Source organism: Macrobrachium nipponense, chromosome 9, assembly GCF_015104395.2.
Source record: "Macrobrachium nipponense isolate FS-2020 chromosome 9, ASM1510439v2, whole genome shotgun sequence".
Lineage (NCBI taxonomy): Eukaryota > Metazoa > Arthropoda > Malacostraca > Decapoda > Palaemonidae > Macrobrachium > Macrobrachium nipponense.
The window spans coordinates 53,612,808-53,638,082 of NC_061110.1; the positions used below are offsets into that span (position 1 = coordinate 53,612,808).

Below are 25,275 nucleotides of genomic sequence, written 5' to 3' on the forward strand. Positions count from 1 at the left end.
TCCCATGAAAGGCTTATCACTGACGTGGCAAAGACTGACTCTTTAGGGTACTGAGGCAGCAGTTCTAAGTTGAATTTTTCTGCGGTCCATAGCTAATTCCTTGACTACAGACTGGGGAAAAAGATACAGGTAGTTGCAAGGAGAGTATAGTAAAGCAGACTTCTGAAGTAAAAAGTTACTCCTTTAGTAGTGAAGGAGCACCACAATTCTCTATTTTTGAGAACCCCTAGAGAAAAAAAAAGAGCTGCAAGCTCTAGGGAGCCGTCTCTGATGGCTTTGCTGTGCACGACAGTGCGCCAAGCCAGTCTGCAGTGAAGTCTCCTGCCAAATCAGTGCAGGCCTTGATTTTCTGAGCGAGGGCCACAACTGGCCAGTTGAGAAAACTGAACACTTTGAGAACTTTAAATATATTCTTAAAAAGGTGATCCAGTTCTATGGTAGCGAATATCACTTTTGCCGACAAAAAAGCTAAACGGCTTGCTGAGTCAATAAGCCTCAAGAAGTCTCCCTGGGAGGAAGCAGTGGCTCCCAAGGATGGGAACTTCTCCTGTAGCCGTATGACAGGTTTCTCCTGGCTCGTCAACCTTGAATGTAGAAAGTAAAGTCAATCTTACCCGCTCTCTCTTCACCAAGAGCCAATCTCTGAACCTCTTTGAGTGCTTTTCTCAGAGGAGGAAAGAACCATCTTGGGAAGATGAGCACTGACATCAGTTTGATTTCTCATAAGGAAAGTCGAGGCAAGCAAAACTGGTGCCACAGGCTGGAAGTGCAACAGAAATGTCGCCAGGAAATATTTCAGCAGAGATGCATAAGCTGAAGAGGCTGGCTCTTGCACTAAATGCTCATCACCTGAAGACACCAGGGACAAATACAAGTTCTTAGGTTTGGTCACAACTGGATTTTTTTTGGAGAAAACCCTGAATGTCAACCACCTGTTACCTGATGGGCACCAATGACATCTCTCTTATCACAGGTGCAGAGGAACTATACTCTATTTTTTTCCATCTGTCCACCCGCCTGTGGTTTTTGCGTATGGTAACACTGCGTCCCAGGATTTAGAGAGTTACGCTATGTGTAGTTTTAGGTCAATAAAAGGATATCTGGGTGTACATTTGCAACTGAAAAGTGTTTTAATAATTTACTGTATGCGAATTACACCATTAATATTCGAAATAGGATATTGTTATTATTGTTGAATGTAAGCTGAATATAACTATCTGAAGCCCGGGACGCAGTGTTACCATACACAATCACCAGAGGCGGATGGACAGATGGAAAAAAACAGGAGTATAGAAGCTGACAAAGAGGGAGTAGGGCGTTTGGCTGCGGCACCAAGCACTTTACTGCAGGCGCTTGACAGCTGGCACCAAATGCTTGTAGGCTAGCAGTGGGTGCTTGTAGGCTGGAACTGGAGCTTGGCACTCGAGAGAGGACTTTGGGGACCTGGACAAAGATGAAGGGGGTTTCTTGACTAAGGGATGCTTGGGTGAAGAGTACTCAGGACTGCACAAAGCACTGCAAAACAGTTGAGGACTGTGAGGAGGATCCTTAACTCTTTTACACGGAAGAGGCAAAAAGCTGTCCACATCGTCCTTGCGCCTCTTTAAAGAATGAGACTCGCCTGGAATTTGCCAATGGCGCCTCTTGCCAGGACTGGAATTCTCAGAGTCTGAAGACTACTGATGCTCATTAATAGATACCTTATCAACCTCGGTTTGTCTTCTCCCAATTTCAGGGGAGTATTACAGGGACCTTCATCTGATGGAACCCGGCAGGATGGGCAGCCACTTCCTTCCATGGCACAACACTATGCACTTTATCCATCAGGAACTTTTAAGGTATGACTCCAATTCAGCACAACATTTCACCACTAAAATCGAACTTACAAGGTCAGAAACCATGTGAGGCTAGTCACAGGTGAGAAGAAACATACAATGTTATGGGGGGACAGTAGGATGGAAAGGGACAAAGCAGGGAGAAAAAGGAATGGCAAGATCATCTACAACAACTAGGGTCCAAGGGGTGTGGTTCTAGGCTTAGAGATCCCTACTTTTGGGCATTTCTAGCGGAAACCTTCCTCTTGCTATCCATATCAAGCTTTCTATATGGGATTTTAACACCGTTCCCTGGCCTATTGTCCCAATCTTTGCATTCATCACATGTTTGTGATCTTTTGAATTTCTTGTTGTTCCCCTACTGTTTGAACAAACTGTAAGAATAAGTGGCTTTTGTAAAAAACTGATCTTAAAACCCATCCCATAATGGTGGAGTGTACTCAAGAGTTCCAACATAATAAATCACAAAATCAGGTATTAAAACAATTTGAACTTCAAGGCTGACAAAGTTTGAGCTACACAAATAAAGGGTGGACTACTACTTCACTGAAGACCCAGAAAGGTTAAGGACCCAAAATTACCAACAATGAAAACAAATCTAACCAAAGCAGCTGCTGCAAAACATTCGATTATTATGTCAAAGGCCTGAAGAAGAAAAAGTGTTTCTGCTTTGTTTCTTATTGTTCCCCGATAGCAGGGGGGTGGGCGGGTGGGTAGTCAGCTTACACAAAAACAGAAGGCAATTACTGTGATTTTTTTGTTTGTATTGAAGCTGCTGTCTGCGCGATCGGTGGAAAATATAGCTATGTTAATATTTATTGGCGTAAGTTTCTTATATGAAATAACAAATTTTTTAATTAATTTGTATATCTTTAAATAAGTGAATGGAATGGTTAGGCAGTGAGTCGGGTTTAATAAAAATTTAAATAGGTTCAATATCTTAAGAAGGTTAATATTGTTGAATGGCAAGTTCTAAAAGCTGTTAAATACAGTAATGAACGCAACACTAACCGAAAGGTAAGATAAAAACACAAAAAAACAGTGCAACACAGACTGCATGTGCGTTTATGCGCATTTATCGGCTCATTTTAGACCAAGCGAGTTGCTACTGTTTCATACTTGCGTTTACATACTATCTCTACATTATTACAACAATTATTCATTTGGCATGGCATACAAAACTTTACAAAATTCTTACATCATCTGAAGTAAGTTATAAGCTACGAGTTTCAGCAGGTGTTCATCATTTGCTGAAACTTTTATTGAGGGATACTAACTCTGCCAAAACTTTTAATACAATAACAATACACAACAAGAGATGAAGAGGATGTAAACAGTCAATGACAGACAGTTCTTTACTATAATTTACACATAAATGACAAGTGAATTGAGAATGTATGTGTGAATTAGATGATTTACACTACTTCAATAATGATGGCCATTACTACAGTCCTTCTTGTCAAAACTTACAAGGAAATAATGAATAGCATGAGAGTGAGGAGAGAATGAGACCAGATTTCACGTGACTGCATACACAAATTCCAGGTGTGTAGGCTGTACCACCCAGTTGTTCATTAATTATTGAGACACAGCCCGAAGTCTTCTTAAAGATGGTAATGAAAAATACATATTCTGAGAGGGGAATTTGGAAAAAACAATCATGATAAGGATGTCGATTAATTTTTTAACGATGACTGCAAAATAGAAAATGTTCATTCTGCTAAAGAATTTATTGGGTACAAACTGTATACTGGTAAATATGGCTGTAAATTTGAAAAAAACATATATAGAAGTAAGGATAAACCAAATTTGGAAGGGTGGTCAGGTGGAATTACAAAGACTTTAAAAGGCTAAATGTTATCAATGGTCAACTACACTACGCAAAAAGTGAGTCTTAACAATTGTTTGCGCAACAGATCAGCAACAAAAAATAGAAATAAAGTAATTTTTCAGATATATTCAAACATGCATGGATTCAATAGAAGTATTTATAGCTTGATAGCTTTATTTAACATGCAGTAGTTAAATATTAATAATGTGAGAAAGAAGTCAAAACTACTGACATGAGAGTTCAGCACATAAAAAAATTTAACTCTAAACAAATTCTTTCCATAGGATGATGAAGCAGCAACTTTTCAGTTTTCTCCTCCAAGACTGACTGAAGGCTACCAGAGAAAAATATCTATATTGCAGTCCAAATCCAACAAGAACTAATCACTCAACATATCTGTAAATATCTTATTGTAATACAGTAAACCTGAAAAAAAATCTAAATATATAGTGCAAACAAGAGTCAAAGTTCTATACTTACTTTTACGATCTAAACCTCCACGGTATTTATCAAAATCTTTTAATCTAACTCGCTGTCCTAAAATCTCTAAAAATTCAGAAAATGCTGGACCTGCACTCTCATTATTGTACATTTCCTCTTCAGTTGTCTGACCAGCACGACAATATAGCACACCAATCTGAGAAAGAACAGACATTCTTTAATAGACCTGAATGGTGGTTCAGTATATTAATAAAACTTTACACCTAAGATAAAGGGCAAAAACTTACCCTTTAATTTCTAAGCACTCTAAAAGACTTAGCTAGTACTTGTATGAACTATGAAAACACATTTTACACATAATCTGTGAAGCATAAGGTGCAAAATCCTACCCTTTAATTCCAAAGCACTTCAATAATTAATACTCTTTACTTCAAGATCTCCTTACAGATCGGCAGCAGCAAGTTTCTGTTGATAGGATCTTTAATAAACCCAGGCCTATTGTGTCTGGAGTTTCGAAGGGTAGGTAGTGTTCTTGGTCCACTGTTATATCTTAGTGTACCATACAAGTGATATAGTTGGCTTGGGAAACACAATTGCTCAGTATGCCGGTGATACAATACTTGTGAGTGGAATAGTTTCCCCTTATGAGAAATGAAACTGCCCTTAGTCTCAGTCGTGACATAGACCAGTTTAGTGAAAGGTGCAGTCAGTCAGGTACAAGGCTGAACTCTGGTAAAATGAACACTATTGATTAGCAGACCTTGTACAGACTTACCCCATCATCGTACCCTTCAAGTGGATGGGACTCTGCTAAATGAGCCTGAGCTTTTAACTATTCTATTTGTAACTTTTGACTCGCACCGTGTGCTTGTGAAAGTGTCATGTTGTATAAAGTTAGGTTTCCTACATTTGGCTTCACATATTTATAACACTGATAAAATCAATGCAATTTGTTAGGTTACATGGCCTTCCATAAGCGGTAAATGTGCCTCACTGTCAAACTTCTCAGTTCCAGAGGTCCTTAATTTCTCATACAGTTGGACTGTGGAATGGTCTCCCTTATGATATCATGCAACTGAAACTTAAAAGTTCTAGCGAAGCTGCAATGCATTGCAGCCTTATCATCCTTGCATTATAACAATTTACTCCAATTTTTGTCTATTTACGTATTTCTTTACTTGTTAATTCATTTTTTCTTTTTTATTAAGTCATCTCTTCTTCTTGTACTTTCATTTACCTTCTGTTACTTCTTTCTAATGAACACCATATTCCATGGAAGCTTGAATTTCAAGTCAATAGCCCTTGTAGGCTTGTTCCATGTGAATATGGTTCATCTTTTGAATAATAATAATAATAATAATAATAATAATAATAATAATAATAATAATAATAATAATGACAACAACAACAACAATAATAATAATAACAATAACAACAATAATAATAATAATAATAATTAATAATAATAATAATTAATTAATAATAATCAATAATAATAATAATAACAAATAATAATAATAAACAGGCAGTCCCCCAGGTATTGGCGATGGGTTTTATGGGACTGTCTAGTGCCAAAAATTGCAGCACCGATGTCAGTGCCCAATAATAGTTATGGTGTGATATATACCTAACAGAGGCACCATTAACTAATTATTGGTGCCATTAGCACCATAAATCGCAGATTTTCGGTTATCAGTAATTTTTGCTTATCATCAGGTAGGCCATCAGCAACAGAAAACCCCACCGATAACCAGGGACTTGCCAGTAATACAGTGGGGCCTCGCTTAGTCGTGGATCAGCAATCACGGATTCAGTTAATCAAGGGTTTTTCTTGGACCACTTCTCAATCTATATCACTGGTATGAATCCCAGCATCAGGGCTTGTCCGTTGTAGGCTAAGCCTCGTCCGGTTCCGATAACCAGCAAATGCATGAACAGATTCACATTATATTAACTGACAATAAAGGTAATAAAACCATTCTCACCTTATATATTATGGCATATCCTCATAATATATAGCCTCATGGAATAATTCCACATCATGACATCAACTTGTAGTTGAGAGCCAGCAGAAATGAAACATCGAGTTTTACACTTAACAGCACCTTTGTCATTCTTAACCTTTTAGAAATGTTAATAGTAGTAGTGTAATTACAGTAGTTATAACATTTAGGAAAACATTAATTTTCAATTCGAACTTCATTTATTGTTTTGGTATAACGTAATCAACTTCGATGAACACTGCAGTCATACAAACGATAATTGTCATAGATTATCGTATTGTTGTTTGTGATCGGCGACGAAGCGTAAACGTAATAAAACCATTTTTACTTTATATATTATTCATCATATTCATAATAAAATGCATATCTTATATATTGGATATATCTCATAATAAAAAGCCTCTTCAAGGAATAATTCCTTGGGGAATGCATTTTTCAAGACAAAAATACACTTTACATGTTTACAGCATGCAATGATTACTTTATTTTGATGTGATTACATTAATATTCCAGTATGGTACTCTAAGCAGTACAGTAACTATTTTTTTTATCACAAATGTAAATTCATTCACGAAAAAAATACCTATGACCACCGTGACGTCACCAAACCTAGTCTCGTTGGTACGAGCAAGATTCACTAATTACTGTGTTTTCTTCTTCTTTTCGTGATTAAATGCATTTTTAGGACAGACTCATTTACAAATTTTCATATACTATGAATGTAAATAGCAAATTTTCTCTCTCTCTCTCTCATCACTTACAGAAAAAAACTATAATACTGATCTATTATTCTGTGATTTACGAAACTGTGCTTCAATACAACTTCTATAGTTGACTCAATGATTATCACATTATAACAGTATACAAAAGAATATCTTATCACTATCCATGTTCATTTCTTATCACCATAAAAATATTTAAAATACAAATTTCATTTGTTATTTTAAGCTAGTGACAGTATTCTCGTCCTAAGCTGCTCTCTCAAGCTATTCAACAGTTACGCTCATCCCAAGCTGCTCTCTCTCTCTCTCAATGAAATATGAATTACTGTATCATATTATAAACTATTATGTACAGTGATGCTCAAATCTCATGCGACATGACTCCATAGGATTTCGTTCAAAATTCACTAACTGGCAACCTAGCATACTCCATATTTATCTTTTATTTCAATGCAAAAATGCGATTATCGCATACACTAAGGCCATAATATGTTTCATAAGAGTGAAATCTGTCATATATTTAAAAATTGTAAAATATTTACGTAAATTTATTGAGATCGAAATCGCAGTAACTTTTTGGGATTATACTGTCTTTCCTAATATTTCTTTGCAGTTTTATTTGCAAAATTACAATTATAACCGACATGTTATCACAAAAGGTAAGAAGTAAAACCAACAGCAACTCCTGGTTATATTTATGAGTAAATATATAATAAGACATCATGTGAGAGAGAGAGGGAGGCAGCACATCTCTTCCTGAAGTCAAGTACACAACTGTCATGAGGTGACCACTTTATCTCAACTAGTTTAAACATGCCATTAGTGAATTATGGGGTATAGAAATAAGTGGGCACCTCTTTCCCACCCATTCCCCCATATCAACGGTGCATAATATGTTACTTACCACAAGTAAATCCGTCAACCACTCAAAACCTGTTATTACTACTCATGTGAGTATATTATGGAGGAGTTATGGAGTTCCATTTGACAATGTCATGTGTGAGAGAGAGAGAGAGAGAGAGAGAGAAGAGAGAGACGAGAGAGAGAGAGAGAGAGTAACTGGTGGTTGGATGGTTAACGATTGAATTGGCTGTTGGTGAGTTCTGGGTTGTCTGCTGGTGCTGTTGGAATTTAGAGTTCTGTGTTTTGAGTGAGTTTTTGGTTAGTCTTTGGTGAGAGCTGGTGATAGTAGTGTCGACAACAGTCTTGAAGGAGCTGAAAGTCAGTCGAGTTGTGTTATTGATTTGTTATTTGTTTTGTTTAGTTTCATATTGTTGCTTAAGAGTTGTTGTGCTTGTATTGTTAGATTTGTTGTACTTGTGAGTTTTGTGAGTTGTTATGGTTGAGGGTTGTTGTTGGGGAGCTGTTGAGGTTTCTTGGTGTGGTTGTGAGTTGTTGAGGGTTTTTGTTGGTGAGCTGTTGTGATTTCTTAGTGTTGTTAGTGGGTATGTGTGTTGTTGTTTATTGTGTTGGTGATTGTTTGTGCAGTGGTCTTTTGTTGTGGTTATATTCCTTGTTTTTTGTTGGGTTATGGTCCTTGGGTGTTGTGTTGTTGGGTTGTGGTCCTTGGTTGTTGCGTTGTGGGGTTGTGGTTCTTGGTTGCTGTCTTCTTGTTGTTAGTGTCTCAATGACCTCAACGAGCGGACAGCACAGCATACCCCTGAGTATCTGCAGTTGGGTGAGTACGTGTGTGTGTGTGTGTGTGTGTGTGTGTGTAGGTCAATTGTCTTGCATATTCCGTAGTGTAAAGAGGAAAGTGTGACGGAGGGTGAGTTGGGCAGCTGGATTAAGTTTATGTGGGGGGGATTTGCCCGCTTGCTTTTAAGCTTGTTATCCTGCCACAATATCTGTTCATTAAGATTTAATTGCATCAGGATAGTATTCTTAAGGAGAAACTTAATAACAGGAACCCATTCAGGATAATGTTCTCGTGGAGAAACTTAATTGCACGGATCCCCTTGAGCATAATGTTCTTGAGGAGAAAATAAATAACAAGGAACTCAACAAGGAACCCATTCATGATATGTTCTTGAGGAGAACTAATAAACATGGAACCCATTCAGGATAATATTCTTGAGGATAAACTTAATAAGAAGGAAAACATTATGGATGTTATGAGAAATCAATAACAAGGAACCCATTCAGGATATATTCTTGAGGAGAAAGGATACCATTCAGGACAAATGTTCTTGAGGACTCAGTAACAAGTAACCCATTCAGGATGATATTTTTTGTCAGAATCTTAATTGCAAGAAACCCATTCAGGATAACATTCTTACGGAGAAACTTAATTGCAACGAACCATTCAGGATAAGTTCTTAGTTGGAGAAAATTAAATTGCAACGAACCCATTCAGGATAATGTTTTGAAGAGAAACTTGAATACAAGGAACCCCATTCAGGATAATGTTCTTAAGGAGAAAATTAATTGCAACGAACCCATTCAGGATAATGTTTTTGAAGAGAAACTTGAATTACAAGGAACCCATTCAGGATAATGTTTTTGACACGAAACTTAATTGCAAGGTACCTTCTCAAGATGTTCTTAAAGAGAAACTTAATAAAACAAGGAACCCATTCACAATAATGTTCTTCAGGAGAAACTTAATTACAAGGAACCAATTGAGGATAATGTTCTCGAGGAGAAACTTAAACCCTCTTAAGCCGGAGCCCTAAAAATCAAAACGTCTCCCGTATGCCGGGCCTGGTTTGGAGTGAGCGAAGGAAGTGGAAAAAATAATTTTTTTCAAAAAATTACAGCGCGCGTACTTTTGAAGATTAAGAGTTCATTTTTGGCTCCTTTTTTTGTCATTGCCTGAAGTTTAGAATGCAACCTATCAGAAATGAAAAATAATATCATTTATCATATGTAAATATAATGCGATATATGGTAGGCGAAAAAAAAAAAAAAAATTCATACATAATTGTATTCAAATCACGCTGTGCAGAAAACGGTCAAAGCTAACCAGTTACTTTTTTTGCGTTGTATTGTACACTAAATTGCAATCATTGAGATATAATACATTGTAAAACAATAAAAGTAACACCGGAAAAATATTATCACAAAATGATGTACGAATTCGTAAACGCGCGGACGCAAAAAAATATTTTTTTTTCAAAAATTCACCGTAATTCTAAATAAGTTCTAGAGACTTCCAATTTGTTTCAAATTAAGACAAATGATTGAATATTACGATACTGTAAGAGTTTTAGATTAGAATTGCAGATTTCGACCATTTCGGACGAGTTAATTTTGACCGAATGTCGAAATTTTAATATATATATTTTTTCATATGCACATATTTCGAAGATGGAAAAAGCTACAACCTTCAATTATTTTTATTGTATCTTCATGAATTTGCGCACATTTTGATATATGAAACTCTATAAAAAGGCTAATATGAAAGGAGCAAATATTAGGATAATGCCATGTACGTATTTCGGAGACTTGCGGCCGCGAATCGGCGCGCGGAGTGAAGGTAAATATATTTTTCAAAAATTCACCATAAATCACAATATTGTTTTAGAGACTTCAAATTTGTTTCAAAATGAAGAAACATGACGGAATATTACTAGGCCGTAAGAGTTTTAGCTTACAATTGCGTTTTTCAACTATTTCGGTAGAGTCAAATTTGACCGAACGTGGTTTTTTTTTTTTCTTTTTTCTAATTTATCGTGATTTATATGCAAATATTTCGAAAAAAGAGAAAAGCTACAACCTTCAATCATTTTAGTTGTATTCTACATGAAATTGCGCACATTTTCATATATAAAACTTTATGAAACAGCTAATTTTAAATGGTGCAAACATTTCGACAATCGCACAAAAAAATTCTGATTTTTTCGGAAGAGTTACCGCTTGCGAACGTAATTTTTTTTTTTTTCATAAATTCACCATAAATCAAAATATTGTGCTAGAGACTTCCAAGTCTGTTGCAAAATGAAGGTAAATGATTGAATATTACTAGAATTAATAAGAGTTTTAGCTTACAATTGCGTTTTTCGACCATTCGGTAGAGTCAAAAGCTGACCGAAAGTTGAAATTTTTGCACTTAACGTTATATATGAAAATATTTCAAAACTGATAAAAGCTACAACCAGGGGTTGTCTTTTGTATGTGCATGAAATGCGCACATTTCCATATATAAAACTTTATGTAACGGCAAATTTAAAAGGGTGCAAACATTAGGACAATCGCACGAAAAAATTTATCGGAAGAGTTATCGCACGAACGTAAGGAAAAGGTTTTTTCATAAATTCACCATAATCGAAATATTGTGCTAGAGACGTCCAATTTGTTGCAAAATGAAGGCAAATGATTGAATATTACTATAATATAAGAATTTTAGCTTACAATTGCGTTTCTCGACCATTTCTGTAGAGTCAAAGTTGACCGAAGGTTGAAATTTTTGCACTTATCGTTATTTATATGAAAATATTTCAAAATTGATAAAGCTACAATCATGAGTATTTTTTAGTTGTATTGTGCATGAAATTGCGCACATTTTCATATATAATACTTCATGTAAAGGATAATTTAAAATGGTGCAATAATTATGTCAAAGTGACGAAATAATTTCCGAGATGTGTCACTGATACTTTTTAGTGCGATAAGAAAGAAATTCGCGCTTGCGCGCCTGGCGTAGCGATTGTAAACAAAACAACGCCTTGATCCGTGAACTCCCAGCATCCCCAAGGCGCGTGATACAAAAGTTTTCGGCTGGTAGGCCTATAAGTATTTTCCGCGAATTTTTAAAAAAACTTTTTTGAGCCGACGTATGATACGTCCAATCGGCATACGGGAGACATTTTGACTCGACGTTTAATACGTCCAATCGGCGTAAGAGGGTTAATAAGAATGAACCCATTCAGGATAATATTCTTTATGAGAAAACTTAATAACAGGAACCAATTTAAGATAATATTCATTAGGAGAAGCTTAATAACAAGGAACCCATTCAGTATAATGTTCTGAGGAGAAAATTAAAGGCAAATAAGTGATGCTGTGAAATCTTTGGCATCAATAGAAGCCACTTTCAGCTTGAAGAAAAATGCTGAGCCTTTTTATCAAATAAGAAAAATTGCTTGGTATCTGGATGGAAGACCAGGTATAGAAAAATGCCATATGACTCTTTCTTAGCCTGATGGCAATCCAGGCTACGGCAAGAAATCTTTTTGAACCTTTAAAGAGCATCTCAATGATCCTACATATACACAGTAGCTTGCAGCAAGTCTACGATGATTGGTTTTAACATTTCAACTGTACACACTATGTTACATTAGGTGCATTAAAATCCTAGTTTGACTTAAAATATTTCCACCTTACAATATTCTTATCATAAAATAAACTCACCATAACTCAGAGACCACGTGTTCCTTGATTACATGAGCCCAGTGAATTCATTACTGATACTATACGCATTGTTTAGGATAATGTTCTTGAAGAACTGCTGTAATGGCATTTGAGCTTCTGAGTATCTTATCAGTTTATCAGTTTTGAAATATTTTCATAAAATAATAATGATCAGTGCCAAAAAAATTCCAACTTCGGTCAACTTTAACTCTACCAAAATGGTTGAAAAATGCAATTGTAAGCTAAAACTCTTAAATTCTAGTAATATTCAATCATTTACCTTCATTTTGCAACAAATTGGACGTCTCTAGCACAATATTTTGATTTATGGTGAATTTATGAAAAAAAACATTTTCCTTACGTCCGCGCGGTAACTCTTCCGATAAATTTTTTCGTGCGATTGTCGTAATGTTTGCACCATTTTAAATTTGCCGTTACATAAAGTTTTATATATGGAAATGTGCGCAATTTCATGCACAATACAACTAAAAACAACCCAGTTTTGAAATATTTTCATATAAATAATGACGTGCCAAAATTTCAACCTTCAGTCAACTTTGACTCTACAAATTGGTCAAAAAATGCAATTGTAAGCTAAGACTCTTATATTCTAGTAATATTTAATCATTTACCTTCATTTTGCAACAAATTGGAAGTCTCCAGCACAATATTTCGGATTTTATGGTGAATTTAAAAAAAAAAAAAAAAAAAAAAAAACAAAACAAACAAACAAACAAACAAAACAAACAAACAAACACCTTTTCCTTGCGTCTGCGTGGTAACCGTTCCGAAAAAATCAGAAATTTTTTTGTGCGATTGTCGTAATGTTTACATTTTAAATTAGCCGTTACATAAAGTTTATATATATGAAAATGTGTGCAATTTCATGTAGAATACAACACTAAATAATTGAAGGTTGTAGCTTTTCTCATTTTCAAAATATTTAAACAAAAAACTTTCCTTCCCTTCGTGCGCAGGTTCTCTGCCGCAAATCTCTGAAATGCGTACATCGCATTATAGTTATATTTGCTCAGTTTCATATTAGGTGTTTCATAGAGTTTTATATATGAAAATGTGCGCAATTTTATGTAGAATGCAACAAAAAATAATTGAAGGTTGTAGCTTTTCTCATTTTCAAAATATTTTGCATATAAAAAAAATATATAAAAAAATTCGACATTCGGTCAACTTTAACTCGTCTGATATGGTCAAAAACTGAAATTGTAAGCTAAAACTCTTACAGTATAGTAATATTCAATAATTTCTCTAGAACAATATTTAGATTTATGGTGAATTTTTGAAAAAAATATTTTTTTATGTCCACGAGTTACGAATTCATGCATCATTTTGTGATAATATTTTCTCTCTGTTGCTTTGATCGTTTTACAATGTGTTATATACCAAAATGATTGCAATTTAGTGTACAATACAATGAAAAAAATTAACTCCTTAGCTTTAACCGTTTTGCTCACAGCACGATTTGAATATAATTATACAGTAATACCTTGGGTTACGAATTTAATCCGTTCCAGAACCTGCTTCGTAACCTAAAAAATTCGTAACCAAATGGATTTTCCCATAAGAATGTTATAAAAAGCAAATAATGCGTTCCACCCGACCATGAATAACCATTTCAATTCATATTTTTCCATTTATTTTGTTCACTAAGGTTGAAAATTCGTGTAGGAATTACATAAAAATTATAAAATTGAAGAATGAAATTAAATATAAACACTAGATTTAATATGGCATGCACCGTTAAAACCTGAACTTTACTTTGGCGAGTGTGGCTGCTGGCTTGACGGAGACGGGAGGAGGGGAAGGGTGAGGAGGAGAGGGTTAGGGCTTGGGGGGGAAATCTCCCTCCGTGAACACTTCTGGAAGACTTTCTGGTTCTTTCTCTAGAGAGCACCGTTCACTACGATCACTAATTTTACGCTTACGCAACACTATGTTGTCTTTCACAATTTTGAAAAAATATTTTTCTATGAGCAAATTTTCTACATCGTCGAGAATATAAGGCCGTTGTTTCGTCAATACTGTGACACCTTTTGATGCTTTACTGGCTTTAATTCTTCCTTTTTCTTCAAATAGTGCAGATCGTTGATTGCGACCGCTGAAGAATGCTGCAATGTCTTTCACGCACTCGCCTTTATCATGCATTTGGATAATTTCCTTCTCCATTTCGACTGTAATCATCTCCTCTTTCTTATGCTTTCCTTCTTGCTGCTTGCCTTCGTCATCTTGGGAGCCATTGTCTTTAGTATTTGGGTAATAGTAATGTATAAGCACTATTACGGAAAACACAACACGTGCGAAATCACTAAGCAAATTTGAGAGCGTATCACGGACAGATGCGTTCAATCTTACCGCCAGCGAGATATTGAAAGAGTTATGGTTTAAAAAGGGTCAAGGGATGCGTAGGAGGAAGTCACGTGACTCTCGTTAAGTTTTGGCCGAAAAAATGCGTTCGCAGATCCCACGCTCATCCGATGTAAAACAAAGCAGGCGTTAAGTTTTGGCCGAAAAAAATGCGTTCGCAGATCCCACGCTCATCCGATGTAAACAAAGCAGGCGTTCAGGTTTTGGCCAAAAAAATGCCGTTCGCAGATCCCGTCATCCGATGGTAAACAAATTCGCGCTCCCATGAGGAAAATTCGCGCATCGTATTCCAAGCGAATTCGTATTCCAGAATGATCGTCACTTCGTAAGTTAAAAAATTCGTATACTAATCGGTTCGTAACCCAAAGTATTACTGTATATGAAATTTTGTTTTCGCGCTATCATATATCGCATTATTTATATATGATAAGATATTTTTTTTCATTTCTGATGATTGCATACTAAACTTCAGGCAATGACAAAAAAAGGAGCCAAAAATGAACTCTTAATCTTGAAAACTAAGCGCGCTGTGATTTTTTGAAATATTTTTTCCGCTTCGGCACTCACTCCGAGACTGCCCCAGCATATGGGAGACGATTTTTATTATACCCCTTCGGCGTAAGAGGGTTAAAATAATTTGTTTCATCACAAACAGACAACCATAATTCTAACTAAAAATAAATGCTAAATTTATACCAAATTGTTTACTTATTAGTTCAGTCACTTAAATTAATTATTATTTAAATATTTTTTCTTTTAATCATCAGCGGCTTCTTACAGAAGTGTCTGATCTCTGAGAATTTAGTGTGCTTTACATCAAAAGTGTGCTTACCGTAATCATACCACAATTACTAAAGTTAGTGATACTCTAGTTTTTATGAATTATCTTGTACCTTAGTCTTGAGCTTAAGAACTCTCATAAGTAATTTTCACATGGCTTTTACTTTAGTCTTAAAAAGACGGATCTCATAAGAATGCTCTATTCTCAGGTTGTAGCTGGAATTCCATAGTAGAAAAAATATACTGTACCTTAAATTTGTTGTGAATGCCTAAATCATCTAATCTTAACAGTGCTTCTTCTGTTTGTGGAGTTGCTTGACCTAAACGTAATGATCCTACAGAGAGCTGAGGACAAACATATTCCAACAATTCACGTGATCCGGATCCTCTCCCCTTTTCTCCACTAGGCCTACCAAGACTTTCCTCCAACACAGTTCCTTGACAGCTATAGAGCTGAAAATAGAAATTCAAACTCATTTCTTCAGATTGTTACAATAAATTTTTTAATAAAAAGCAGTCATAAAATTCAAAATACATTAACAACATCTGTAAACAAATCTCATTCCCAATCATATTACCTCAGCAGTTCTAATGATAATACGGTACTGATATGTTGGTAAACTATGAGCATTGTCTGTGACATCTTCAAGTTTTTCTTTCCTAATGCTAATAGCCACAGGACCCATGGCATCATCAACACCAAACCAGTTCTGATGTTCTGAAAACAGAAGGAAATTTTACCTTATCTTAACAATATATATAACCAAGCAAAGCCATTAGGCTCTAAGTAAAAACAAATATCTTTTTATAATAACTAAAGTAAACTATTCAAATAAAATTAAAAATCTCATTTAATGTGCCTTGAACTGTTTGTAGAAATAAAAAAAAGAACAAGTTTTAAGCTGCTGTGTGGAAATATGTTTATAAGGCATTAGTTACATTAATAAACTTGTAATTCTTAAAAAAACATGAGCTTTCAACTACGTAGTACGTATACCATTATTGGCTGAAGCCACTAGGAAAGTTTAAAATGAAAACATAGGGTGCAAAGTACTTTTATGTATTCAACACATCTTCGGGGCACAAAGTAATACAAACACAAAACAAGTACTAAGCAAGAAAGCTCTCCTAAAAGCAAAGTGAAGAAACAATCATATTAAAAATATGTATAATAAGGCCATTACAAACACCAGAAACAATATCCGTCTAGATCACTTAACTACTCAACACCACAAACAACGTCAAAAGGAAGGAAAGGAATTGGTCCAATGACCCCATAAGTACAGAAATGAAAAAACTGACTACTTGTCAAATAGTTTATAAAACGGCTGAATTCACAATTATGAATATACTAGCAACAATATTAACGTCAATAAAAACATACATAAAAAGACATCACCAGTAAAAGAAAATGACAAGTAATATTAAAATAACTGAATGAATAGTAACATTAAAAAATACATAAAAAAGCAAATGACAAGTACAGTAACACAGGCAGTCCCCAGCTTACGACGTTCCGAGGTTACAGTGCTTTTCCATTATATTTATCAGACATTATTTCCAGGTTTACAGCACTTGTTCCATGTTCCAGGGTTACACCACTTACAACACCAATCTGGCAGAAGACACATGTCTCCAAAAATGAAAAATATTCAAAAGTTGAAGGCTTTTTTGATGAAAAATGCTATAAGAATGCAGTTTACATACTTTTTAATGCACCCAAAGCATTAAAAGTAAGGTTTTCTTATGATTTTTGACGATATTTTGGCTTACGGTGATTTTTGGCTTACGACGCGTCTCAAAAACGGAAACGTCATTGTAACCGGAGGATTGCCTGTACCCTGAACTTACACAAGGTTAGGTTCCAGACCCCCTCGCATAAGGGGAAGTTTTCGTGTAAGTTTCTTGGGACGGTTTCTAAAAATGCTAATAAATGCTTACTTCTAGAATTTGAACACTAAATATGACCCTAATCATGCACCCTAAGTATTAAGCTAACTTTTAAATTGAATTAAAGTTACTGTAATTTGATTTAAAATTTAGTTTAATACATTACCCTTAAAAAAGAAATAACTGATTGGTGTAAAATTAGTTACAGGAACTACTATGTACATACATATCCATTTTCGTACGTATACTAATGTTACCCCAATTCATGGGATGATATTTTCCCAAAGGGTAAAAGTTCTCTTTACGTCACTCGGTAAACTTCATAAGTCTGTTATAATGAAGGTAGGTACACAATTCAATGAAATAAAAAAAACATGTATGTACATACATAATGTTTGCAAAGGGTGAGGGCAAAATTCAATCAATTTAAAATCATGTACTAGCTTGAGGGTTAACTATGAGAAAGAGACAGAAAAATGTACATCATGTGAGGTAAAACTCTGGAGGGGTATCATCTTTAAAAAGTGAGAATGGGATCACATCTGAAAGTACATTAACTGTATGTGCTGTAATTACATAACACAGTATATACAGATTGTACCAATACTTTTCTCCAAGGTTAAAAATGATATTGTTATGATACAATAAAGTTTGTTCATACTTACCTGGCAGATATATATATAGCTGTATTTTCTGAAGTCCGAGAGAATTTTAAAAACTTCCGACACACACAGTGGTCGGCCAGGTGGTTAGTACCCATTCCCGCCGCTGGGAGGCAGGTATCAGGAACCATTCCCATTTCTATTCATAATTTTTATTTCCACTGTCCCTGAGGGGAGGTGGGTGGGTACTTGATTATATATATCTGCCAGGTAAGTATGAACAAACTTTATTGTATCATAGCAATATCATTTTGTTCATGAAACTTACCTGTCAGATATATATATAGCTGAATCCCACCTTTGGAGGTGGGAAGGGACAGAATAGAAGGATTTTGGGAAACAAATGCATGCAGATGATTTACATCTTGGTTCCACCTGTTTAGCATAGCGGATTGACTTCGTGATTACTTTCACCCAAGTCTGCTTCTGCTTTACTAGAGTTGCCAGCGAGGTAGAGACCTATAAAGCTGGTGCACTCCAGATGATCTGTCAACGGGGGCGTGACCCACAATGTGACTAGACCATATTGACCATACCATGAGGGCTAAGAAGTAAAATAAATATATATATAAAATATATATATCACCACCTGACCAACCTAGCCAAAGTTAAGGTGTGTTAACTAAGGCTTAAGAGTTAAGAAGTCGCCGTTGTCGGCGACTCAACAACTAAATTAAGAGCTCTTCCTAACCATTTTCTACAGGATAGGATGAGTGGTACTTCTTGCCCCCAAGATTGTGTCTGCAGACACGTATGGCCCTAGCGAGCAGCAGATCTCATATGCCATCTTCACATCTCGCAGGGAGTGTGAAGTGAACACAGAGTTGCTTCGCTAAAACATGGTACTCAGGATGTTGCTGAGTGCCATGCTCTGTTGAAATGCTTCCGAGGCCGCGCCCTCACCTCGTGAGCATTCAGATAAAAAGATTTCAAATCTTTGTGCAAACACAATGAAGGGAGCATTTTTGAAAGAACTCCTTTAACACTAAAGCCAGGGGGTGTTGTTCGATATGGGCAAGTCTGGTCTTTTTCGAAACACTGCAGATTGGCCCGAATGACTTCGACTTTCTTGAGTTTATGTAGATAAAACTTGAGAGACCCGACACTAACTTGTGCCATCCTTGCTTCCAAGCTCCTGGCCCAAGGACAAAACGGGTTTCCATTCTTAGGCCACAACGGAAGGCTTAGAGAGCACACCGCCTTGTGTTCTCCACAGCCAAAACTTGTGACGATGGCTTAAAATCTCACTAACCCTCTTTGTCGTATCTAGGGTGGTTAGAAGAAGGCCTTCCTGATCACATGCAAGAAGTTAACAGGTAAGAGAGGTTCGAATGCTTTGACATCAAGAACTTCAGACTACGTCTAAGTTCCATATTGAAAGCTTCGATCTGGACCTGCACAGTCAGTCCGTCTGTACTAAAGTAGGTGACGACCAGTTGACCAGTCAGACGAATCAAGGACAGCAAGGCTGTACCCTGAAGACCATAAGGCCCCTATTCTTCGCTGAAGGATGAGTGTCTGGACTGCCTGGGCGATTCAATCTAAGCAAACCTGGGGGTGTATCAACGCAACCCAACGTCGTCAGCGAATCAACTCCTGACTCGAGCTTCTGTGCCAGGAGAAAGGAGCGAGGAGCAAAAAGGCGATTCAGTCCCGAAGGAAGAATGCCTGACAGTCCAACCTGGTCTCATGTTACACGATCATCGGGGGTGATATAAACGCAACCGACTTCATCAACAAGAAACTCAGGGCTACTATACGTGCTGATCTCGCACGAATGTCTGACTCCGAGAAAACAGGTGAGACAAAAAGTAGATGGTGAGCGAGATTCGAGATTCCACAGAACTCAAAGATCGTGAAGGGCTTTGTTGTTTGACAGACGCAAATCTCTGAGCCCAAAGGCCGTCAACAACATATTTGCGTATTCTTTAATAGTTGTGACTGCCAGCTTATCCCATTCTTCAGACGGAAATGGAAGACGGTAACTATTCCTGTCAACATCTCGATAGCCTGAACGTAGTCAGACTCAGGAGCGGAGAGGTTATAGGTACCTTCGAGTTAGAGTAGACGGACTCTCTCGGAAAAGGTCCTTGGAAAGTGAACTAGGAAGTATGTGACCTCTGTGAATCCATGATCCTGAAGGCCACATGGGGCGATCAGCGTCATTGTCGCTCCCTGTGACGTCATAAATCCTCTTATTACCTTTCCTAAGCGATTGAACAAGGGGAAAAGAGACTAAACATCCATCCCCGTTCAAATATCATAGGATGGCGTTTAATGGTACCGATCCCGGATCGAGAATAAGGGAGCAGAGAAGAAGAAGCCTCTTCGTCCTCAACATATCGAAGAGGAAGAATTGAAAGGGCGTCCCTAAAGTCTCCACAAACTCTCAACTTACTTCTAAAGAAAGATTCCACTCGGAAGTCAATAGTTGCTGCTGTCGATCGAGACAATTCGTACGGACTTTTGCAATCCTGTAACGAACCTCTAGAGGATCGTTTACAGTCTACGCCTGTTGTTATAATAGCTCTTTCTCGTAAACTTCGAACAGGGACCGAGAGAAATAACTTCTTAAGATATGAGAGAGCTGTGGAATATCAGAGTTGACTGGACCACTGGTTCCCAAAAACTCGTTTCGAGGACTGGAGGGACTACCGAATCGCTTTTACTTCTTTCAGATTAAGATCCAGGACATCTGAAACCCTATCCAGATGACCGGCACCTTCTTTCTATCATCAGGTGATAAGACACACTGAGAGATGTTCAGAATCATTCCTAGATCTTGAATAATATTTCAGTTTCCCGGTAGGAAAAAACTGTGATCTGAATTGCAGTCTCTTCGGGGAAACAAACTTCTTCAGGAAGGAAATGGTCCCCAGCAAGCTCATCCATTCCCTCCCCAACGAGTATGCTTACTTCCCTAATAAGGCTGCGCTTTTGCCTAAGCAGGAGAGCTATAAAAAGTGCAATGTTGCGATAGACTCGTAGTTCTATACCGTGTGGTAACGAGCACCGAAAGGATTAAGAGATTACGCTGAGAACATAGTAAGGCAAAACGAATGCAACGTTTATTCATTCACGTAAGAAATCCCTTCAATCTAGGCTAAAGTCCGTGATTGTAGGACAGAGATACAGTTAGTCAGTCAATCCCGCAGGAGAGACGTAACCGCCAGCACAGAGATACGGTTAGTCAGTCAATCCCGCGGAGAGAGAGACGTAACCTACCGCGCATGACAGCGCACGATCTGTTACTGGCTCGGTTGGACTGGAGGACAGGACACAGCGTGACAGCAGCAGCCAGCAGCTTACGAATGTCGTCTCTTAACTTTATGTCTGGGTTGCCAGCTACCCTATTCTACGAAGAAATAGGTCCGTTATTTTTGAGCAGAAAGACTCTCAAGCTGGTATATTTAAGCGAAACAGAAAACGCTAAATATATAGATGCGTTGTGTCGTCAGAACACTACCATACAACGGTAAAAGATATATCGGAAACTCCTGGAAGGCTGCAGGAGTAAGTAACGATTAACCGAAAATAAAGTCCTAAAATAGACAATAAACGACCTCTCGGTTGCCATCCGAAGAGGTAACTACAGCAAGCGTATATGACTTGAACCAACCAGAAGTAAAATAACGCCAGGCAAAATATGAAATTATATCACAATAAAGTTTGTTCAAACTTACCTGGCAGACATATATATATAGCTGAATTCGGAAATACAGCTACATACATATCTGACAGGCAAGTTTCATGAACAAAACTTAAGAGAATCGAAGCATTCAGCTCAAGCTTCTTATGTTATTGGACATAAGCGTTCATTGACGTAGTCTACAAGTCTATTTCTTGTACGAGTCTGCGAATGACGAATGAGAGCTCTTCCGAATCTTGTCAATAAGAGCTTATTCGCTTACGCAATATCAAGTTAATGAGCTGTTTGTCAATGAGAACTAACCCATTTACGGGACAGAGAGATATTTTGTCAATGAGGGAGATACCCACTTACTTGACAAAACGAGTAGTAATATTGTCAATGGGGCCCCTGGGGAAAGTCACTGAATTGACAAAACGTAATCCAGGAAGTCGAGCATTTTATTTTTTCCGATTCCCATCTCAAACGAGGAAGGGGCAAGAATCCTGTTAAGAGACTGGGCTTACGGCAGGTAGAACGACGATGTTCAATTCGGCAGCGTATTTCCCGTCCCGACTAGAAACTAACAAAACCTATCATCTGAAGAACCCTTTCAGATGGGCTAAAAAGCTTGCAAAATTATCCTGGAAGAGGAAGAAATTCTCCAACCAGCTTCCTCTTCCCGTATCACAACTAATGCCTGCTAAAGCTTAAAATTTATGGCAGTATGGCCAAGGAAGTCCTGTCTTGCGCTTTCCTGAACAGCGTCCTTTTGATGAGTGCCTTTGCAAGAATCCTACTGAACGTTGCCGAGAGTCCTGACGTGGCAGGACATCGAGCCTTTACATAACCCGTAACTGGCCTTATCGCAAAGTCTTGACTGCAGTAGAGAAAACAAGATCTTCCCTTGAGCTTTCCTTAACTCCATCCACCTTTGCGAAAAGCAAATATAATATTGACAGAGACCTCTTGAATTCACGAAACCCGAGGTCTTGCTGGGTTTCGAAGACGAAGTTGTCTGTTCACTTAAGCTTCCTCCGAAGCACTGCTTACTTCACATTCTTTGCATGTGAGGTATAAGGTATCACCGAAGGTAGAGGTAAAAATTCTTGAGGCCCAAATCGTAAACAAGAGCTTGAAAGCGTTCAACAGAAACGTTCAGCCAGGCGACACAACCTGGCGTGCGCTGGCGCGCGCGCTCGGCGTCCACTGGCGAGCAGCGAGCACGCTCGGCGTCCACTGGCTCTCGCCGCGCGACGCTCGGTATCCACTGGCGTGCGCTCGGCGTCCACTGGTGCGCGCTTGGCGATGCACCCCCGCGCGCCTCTTGGCGTCCATCCGTACGTCCCGTCCTCCAATCCGAGCGTCAAAAGAAGCGTGCAGAAAAGCGTCACGCTCCTGACAGGCGTCAAAACAAGCGAGATACATCTCGGAGAGAAATCGACTGCACGAAACAGTCTCAGGAGAAGGGTTGATCGTTGTGAGAATACGAGGGGCGATTGGCGAGGGAACGCCTTCTTATTCTCACAGTAAACAAAGCTCGGACGTCCGCTCTCAAAATCGTTTTCCTGCTACTAAGAACTTTCTTTTTCATATTTCTCGGTGGAAAGACGTACACGTGATCAGGCGACGTTCGCCTTCTTACTTCTCACTGGAACGCATAACGAGAGAGAGAGGACGTGAAGCGTCCTCTTCTATAAAGCTTCTATTTAGAGGGCGCGAGTCCTTCCGAAAGCTCCAACCCCTGCGCGGGGAGGACGCTTCGGAGGACGAGAAGCAATCCTTCAGGATTCGTGCATGTGCACGCACTTAGGCAGTCTGGGGATTTTCATCAGAAAACTGCCGAAGGCACGCCAGATCGGTGGGGGTTCCTCGTAACCCTCCTTCGGCTTTCGACATGCTCTCTCCCCGGGTCCTGGGAGTCAAGCAGAGGTCCCGGCCTAGAGGACGAAATAAAGGCCGATCTGACGCACCCTCCACTACACAAGGGGCACTGTCACTGCACTTAGCCACTTCACTATTGCTCTCTAAAGCAAGCACTTTCGATTCTAAGATACGAATCGAAAGAGTATTAGAGAAAGGGCAATAACCTCTACAGACACTGTTTAGGGCCCGAAGGCAACATTACAGGGTTATTGAGAAACAATAACAGAAGTAGCACTCTTCACAACAATGAAGGAGAGCGATCACCTCTCGCAGACATATTCATAAACCCGTAGGCCATACTACAGGGTTAGGCAAAAAAAAAAAAAAAGTCTACAGGAAGGTTAGCAGGTTCACTACCCTGACTTTGTTTACTGATTAATTGCGTACATACGAATCATACGTTTTCCTTACGGAATTAGACATGTTTACTGAGGGGGGGGGGGGGGGGGGGTTAATGCGTACATACGAATCATACGTCTTCCTTACGGAATTAGACATGTTTACTGATTAATTGCGTACATACGAATCATACGTCTTCCTTACGGAATTAGACAAAGTCTCACACTCCTTACATGACAAATCTCAACAAAGAAGCAAGACTCATACCCCTCGTGCATACAAGTGGGGATCTACCGAAGCTTTCGGTAGCCACACCCTATCTTTTGCAGACAACACCCTCTGAAACTAGCCTAACTAGATTCAGATATCTTATGCAAAATGAATCAAATTCAAACTCAATTTAAGATAGCGTATGTCTAGCCACAAATCCAAGTAAATAAATTAAAAGACAATTAGGATACTTAGCGGCAATGAAGTTTCCAAAATCTAAGACGGAGGTACTGGAAACAGGTGTTTCCAGCACCGGCGACAGAAAAATTATGAATAGAAAATGGGAATGGTTCCTGATACCCGCCTCCCAGCGGCGGGAATGGGTACTAACCACCTGGCCGACCACTGCGTGTGTCGGAAGTTTTTAAAATTCTGTCGGACTTCAGCAATACAGCTATATATATATCTGACAGGTAAGTTTTCATGAACAAAAAGTAATTTTCACAGAACAACAACTCTGTTGTCTCTGATATGATTTACTAGTTGACCATGGTTTTATACAATAACAAACACTGTGAATATCGTACTGCCTTTGTATACATTTTCAAAAATATAAATATACCATACACAGAATCTCCATACTTATTTTACACTTTAAAACTTGAAAACTCAAAAAGTATGTATAAGAACTAACTGTAGGTGCTGTAATTACCTTTCTATCCTATTTATGCATGTACAAAAATAAAAATGATACATTTTTAATAAAGATTTTAAACAGAAAGGCTTTAAAACTTAAAAATTTACATAATAAATTAAAACACTTTTGCAGGGTTTTGCAGTGTTTCTGGAGAATTTGCAAATGTTTGCACTATTTGAGGAACTTGCGTATCATAATTAGTTAGGTTCCAAAGAAAAGTTCGTGCTACTGTGAATTTGTGCAACTCGAATCACATAAGTTCGGGGTATTACTGTAGTACACAAAATCAAAGAATAATGTTAAAACTCTTCACTATTTTACATACTATGATAAGATTGTTCAATTTGTATAAAGTAGACAATCTTATCATAGCTAAAATACTAAAGGGTTTAACATTAGCCTATAATTTTGTGTAATGCTTTTTCATTTTGCTTTTTTATGTACAGGCGGTCCCGGGTTACGACGGTTCCGGCTTACGACGTTCGAGGTTACGACGCTTTTTCTTAAATATTCAATGGAAAAATCCGTCCTGGGTTACGACGCTTGTTCCGAGGTTACGACGCTGACGCTTCCGACG

The 25,275-nt window shown here is 37.8% G+C and overlaps 2 protein-coding genes across 5 annotated transcripts in view; one reads left to right on the forward strand and one right to left on the reverse strand.

The window, feature by feature from the left end:
* Positions 1-25,275, forward strand: part of LOC135217977 (signal-induced proliferation-associated 1-like protein 2) — a 273,679-nt gene that overhangs the window by 112,892 nt on the left and 135,512 nt on the right. The window lies entirely within an intron of this gene.
* Positions 1-25,275, reverse strand: part of LOC135218583 (signal-induced proliferation-associated 1-like protein 1) — a 39,017-nt gene that overhangs the window by 11,143 nt on the left and 2,599 nt on the right. Inside the window, exons 2-4 of the mRNA XM_064254995.1 lie at positions 15,925-16,064; positions 15,596-15,799; positions 4,147-4,303 (exon numbers count right to left, since the gene is read on the reverse strand). Of these exons, the coding sequence (XP_064111065.1) occupies positions 4,147-4,303; positions 15,596-15,799; positions 15,925-16,032 (469 nt within the window). The 5' untranslated portion in view covers positions 16,033-16,064. The remainder of the gene's footprint in view (positions 1-4,146; positions 4,304-15,595; positions 15,800-15,924; positions 16,065-25,275) is intronic.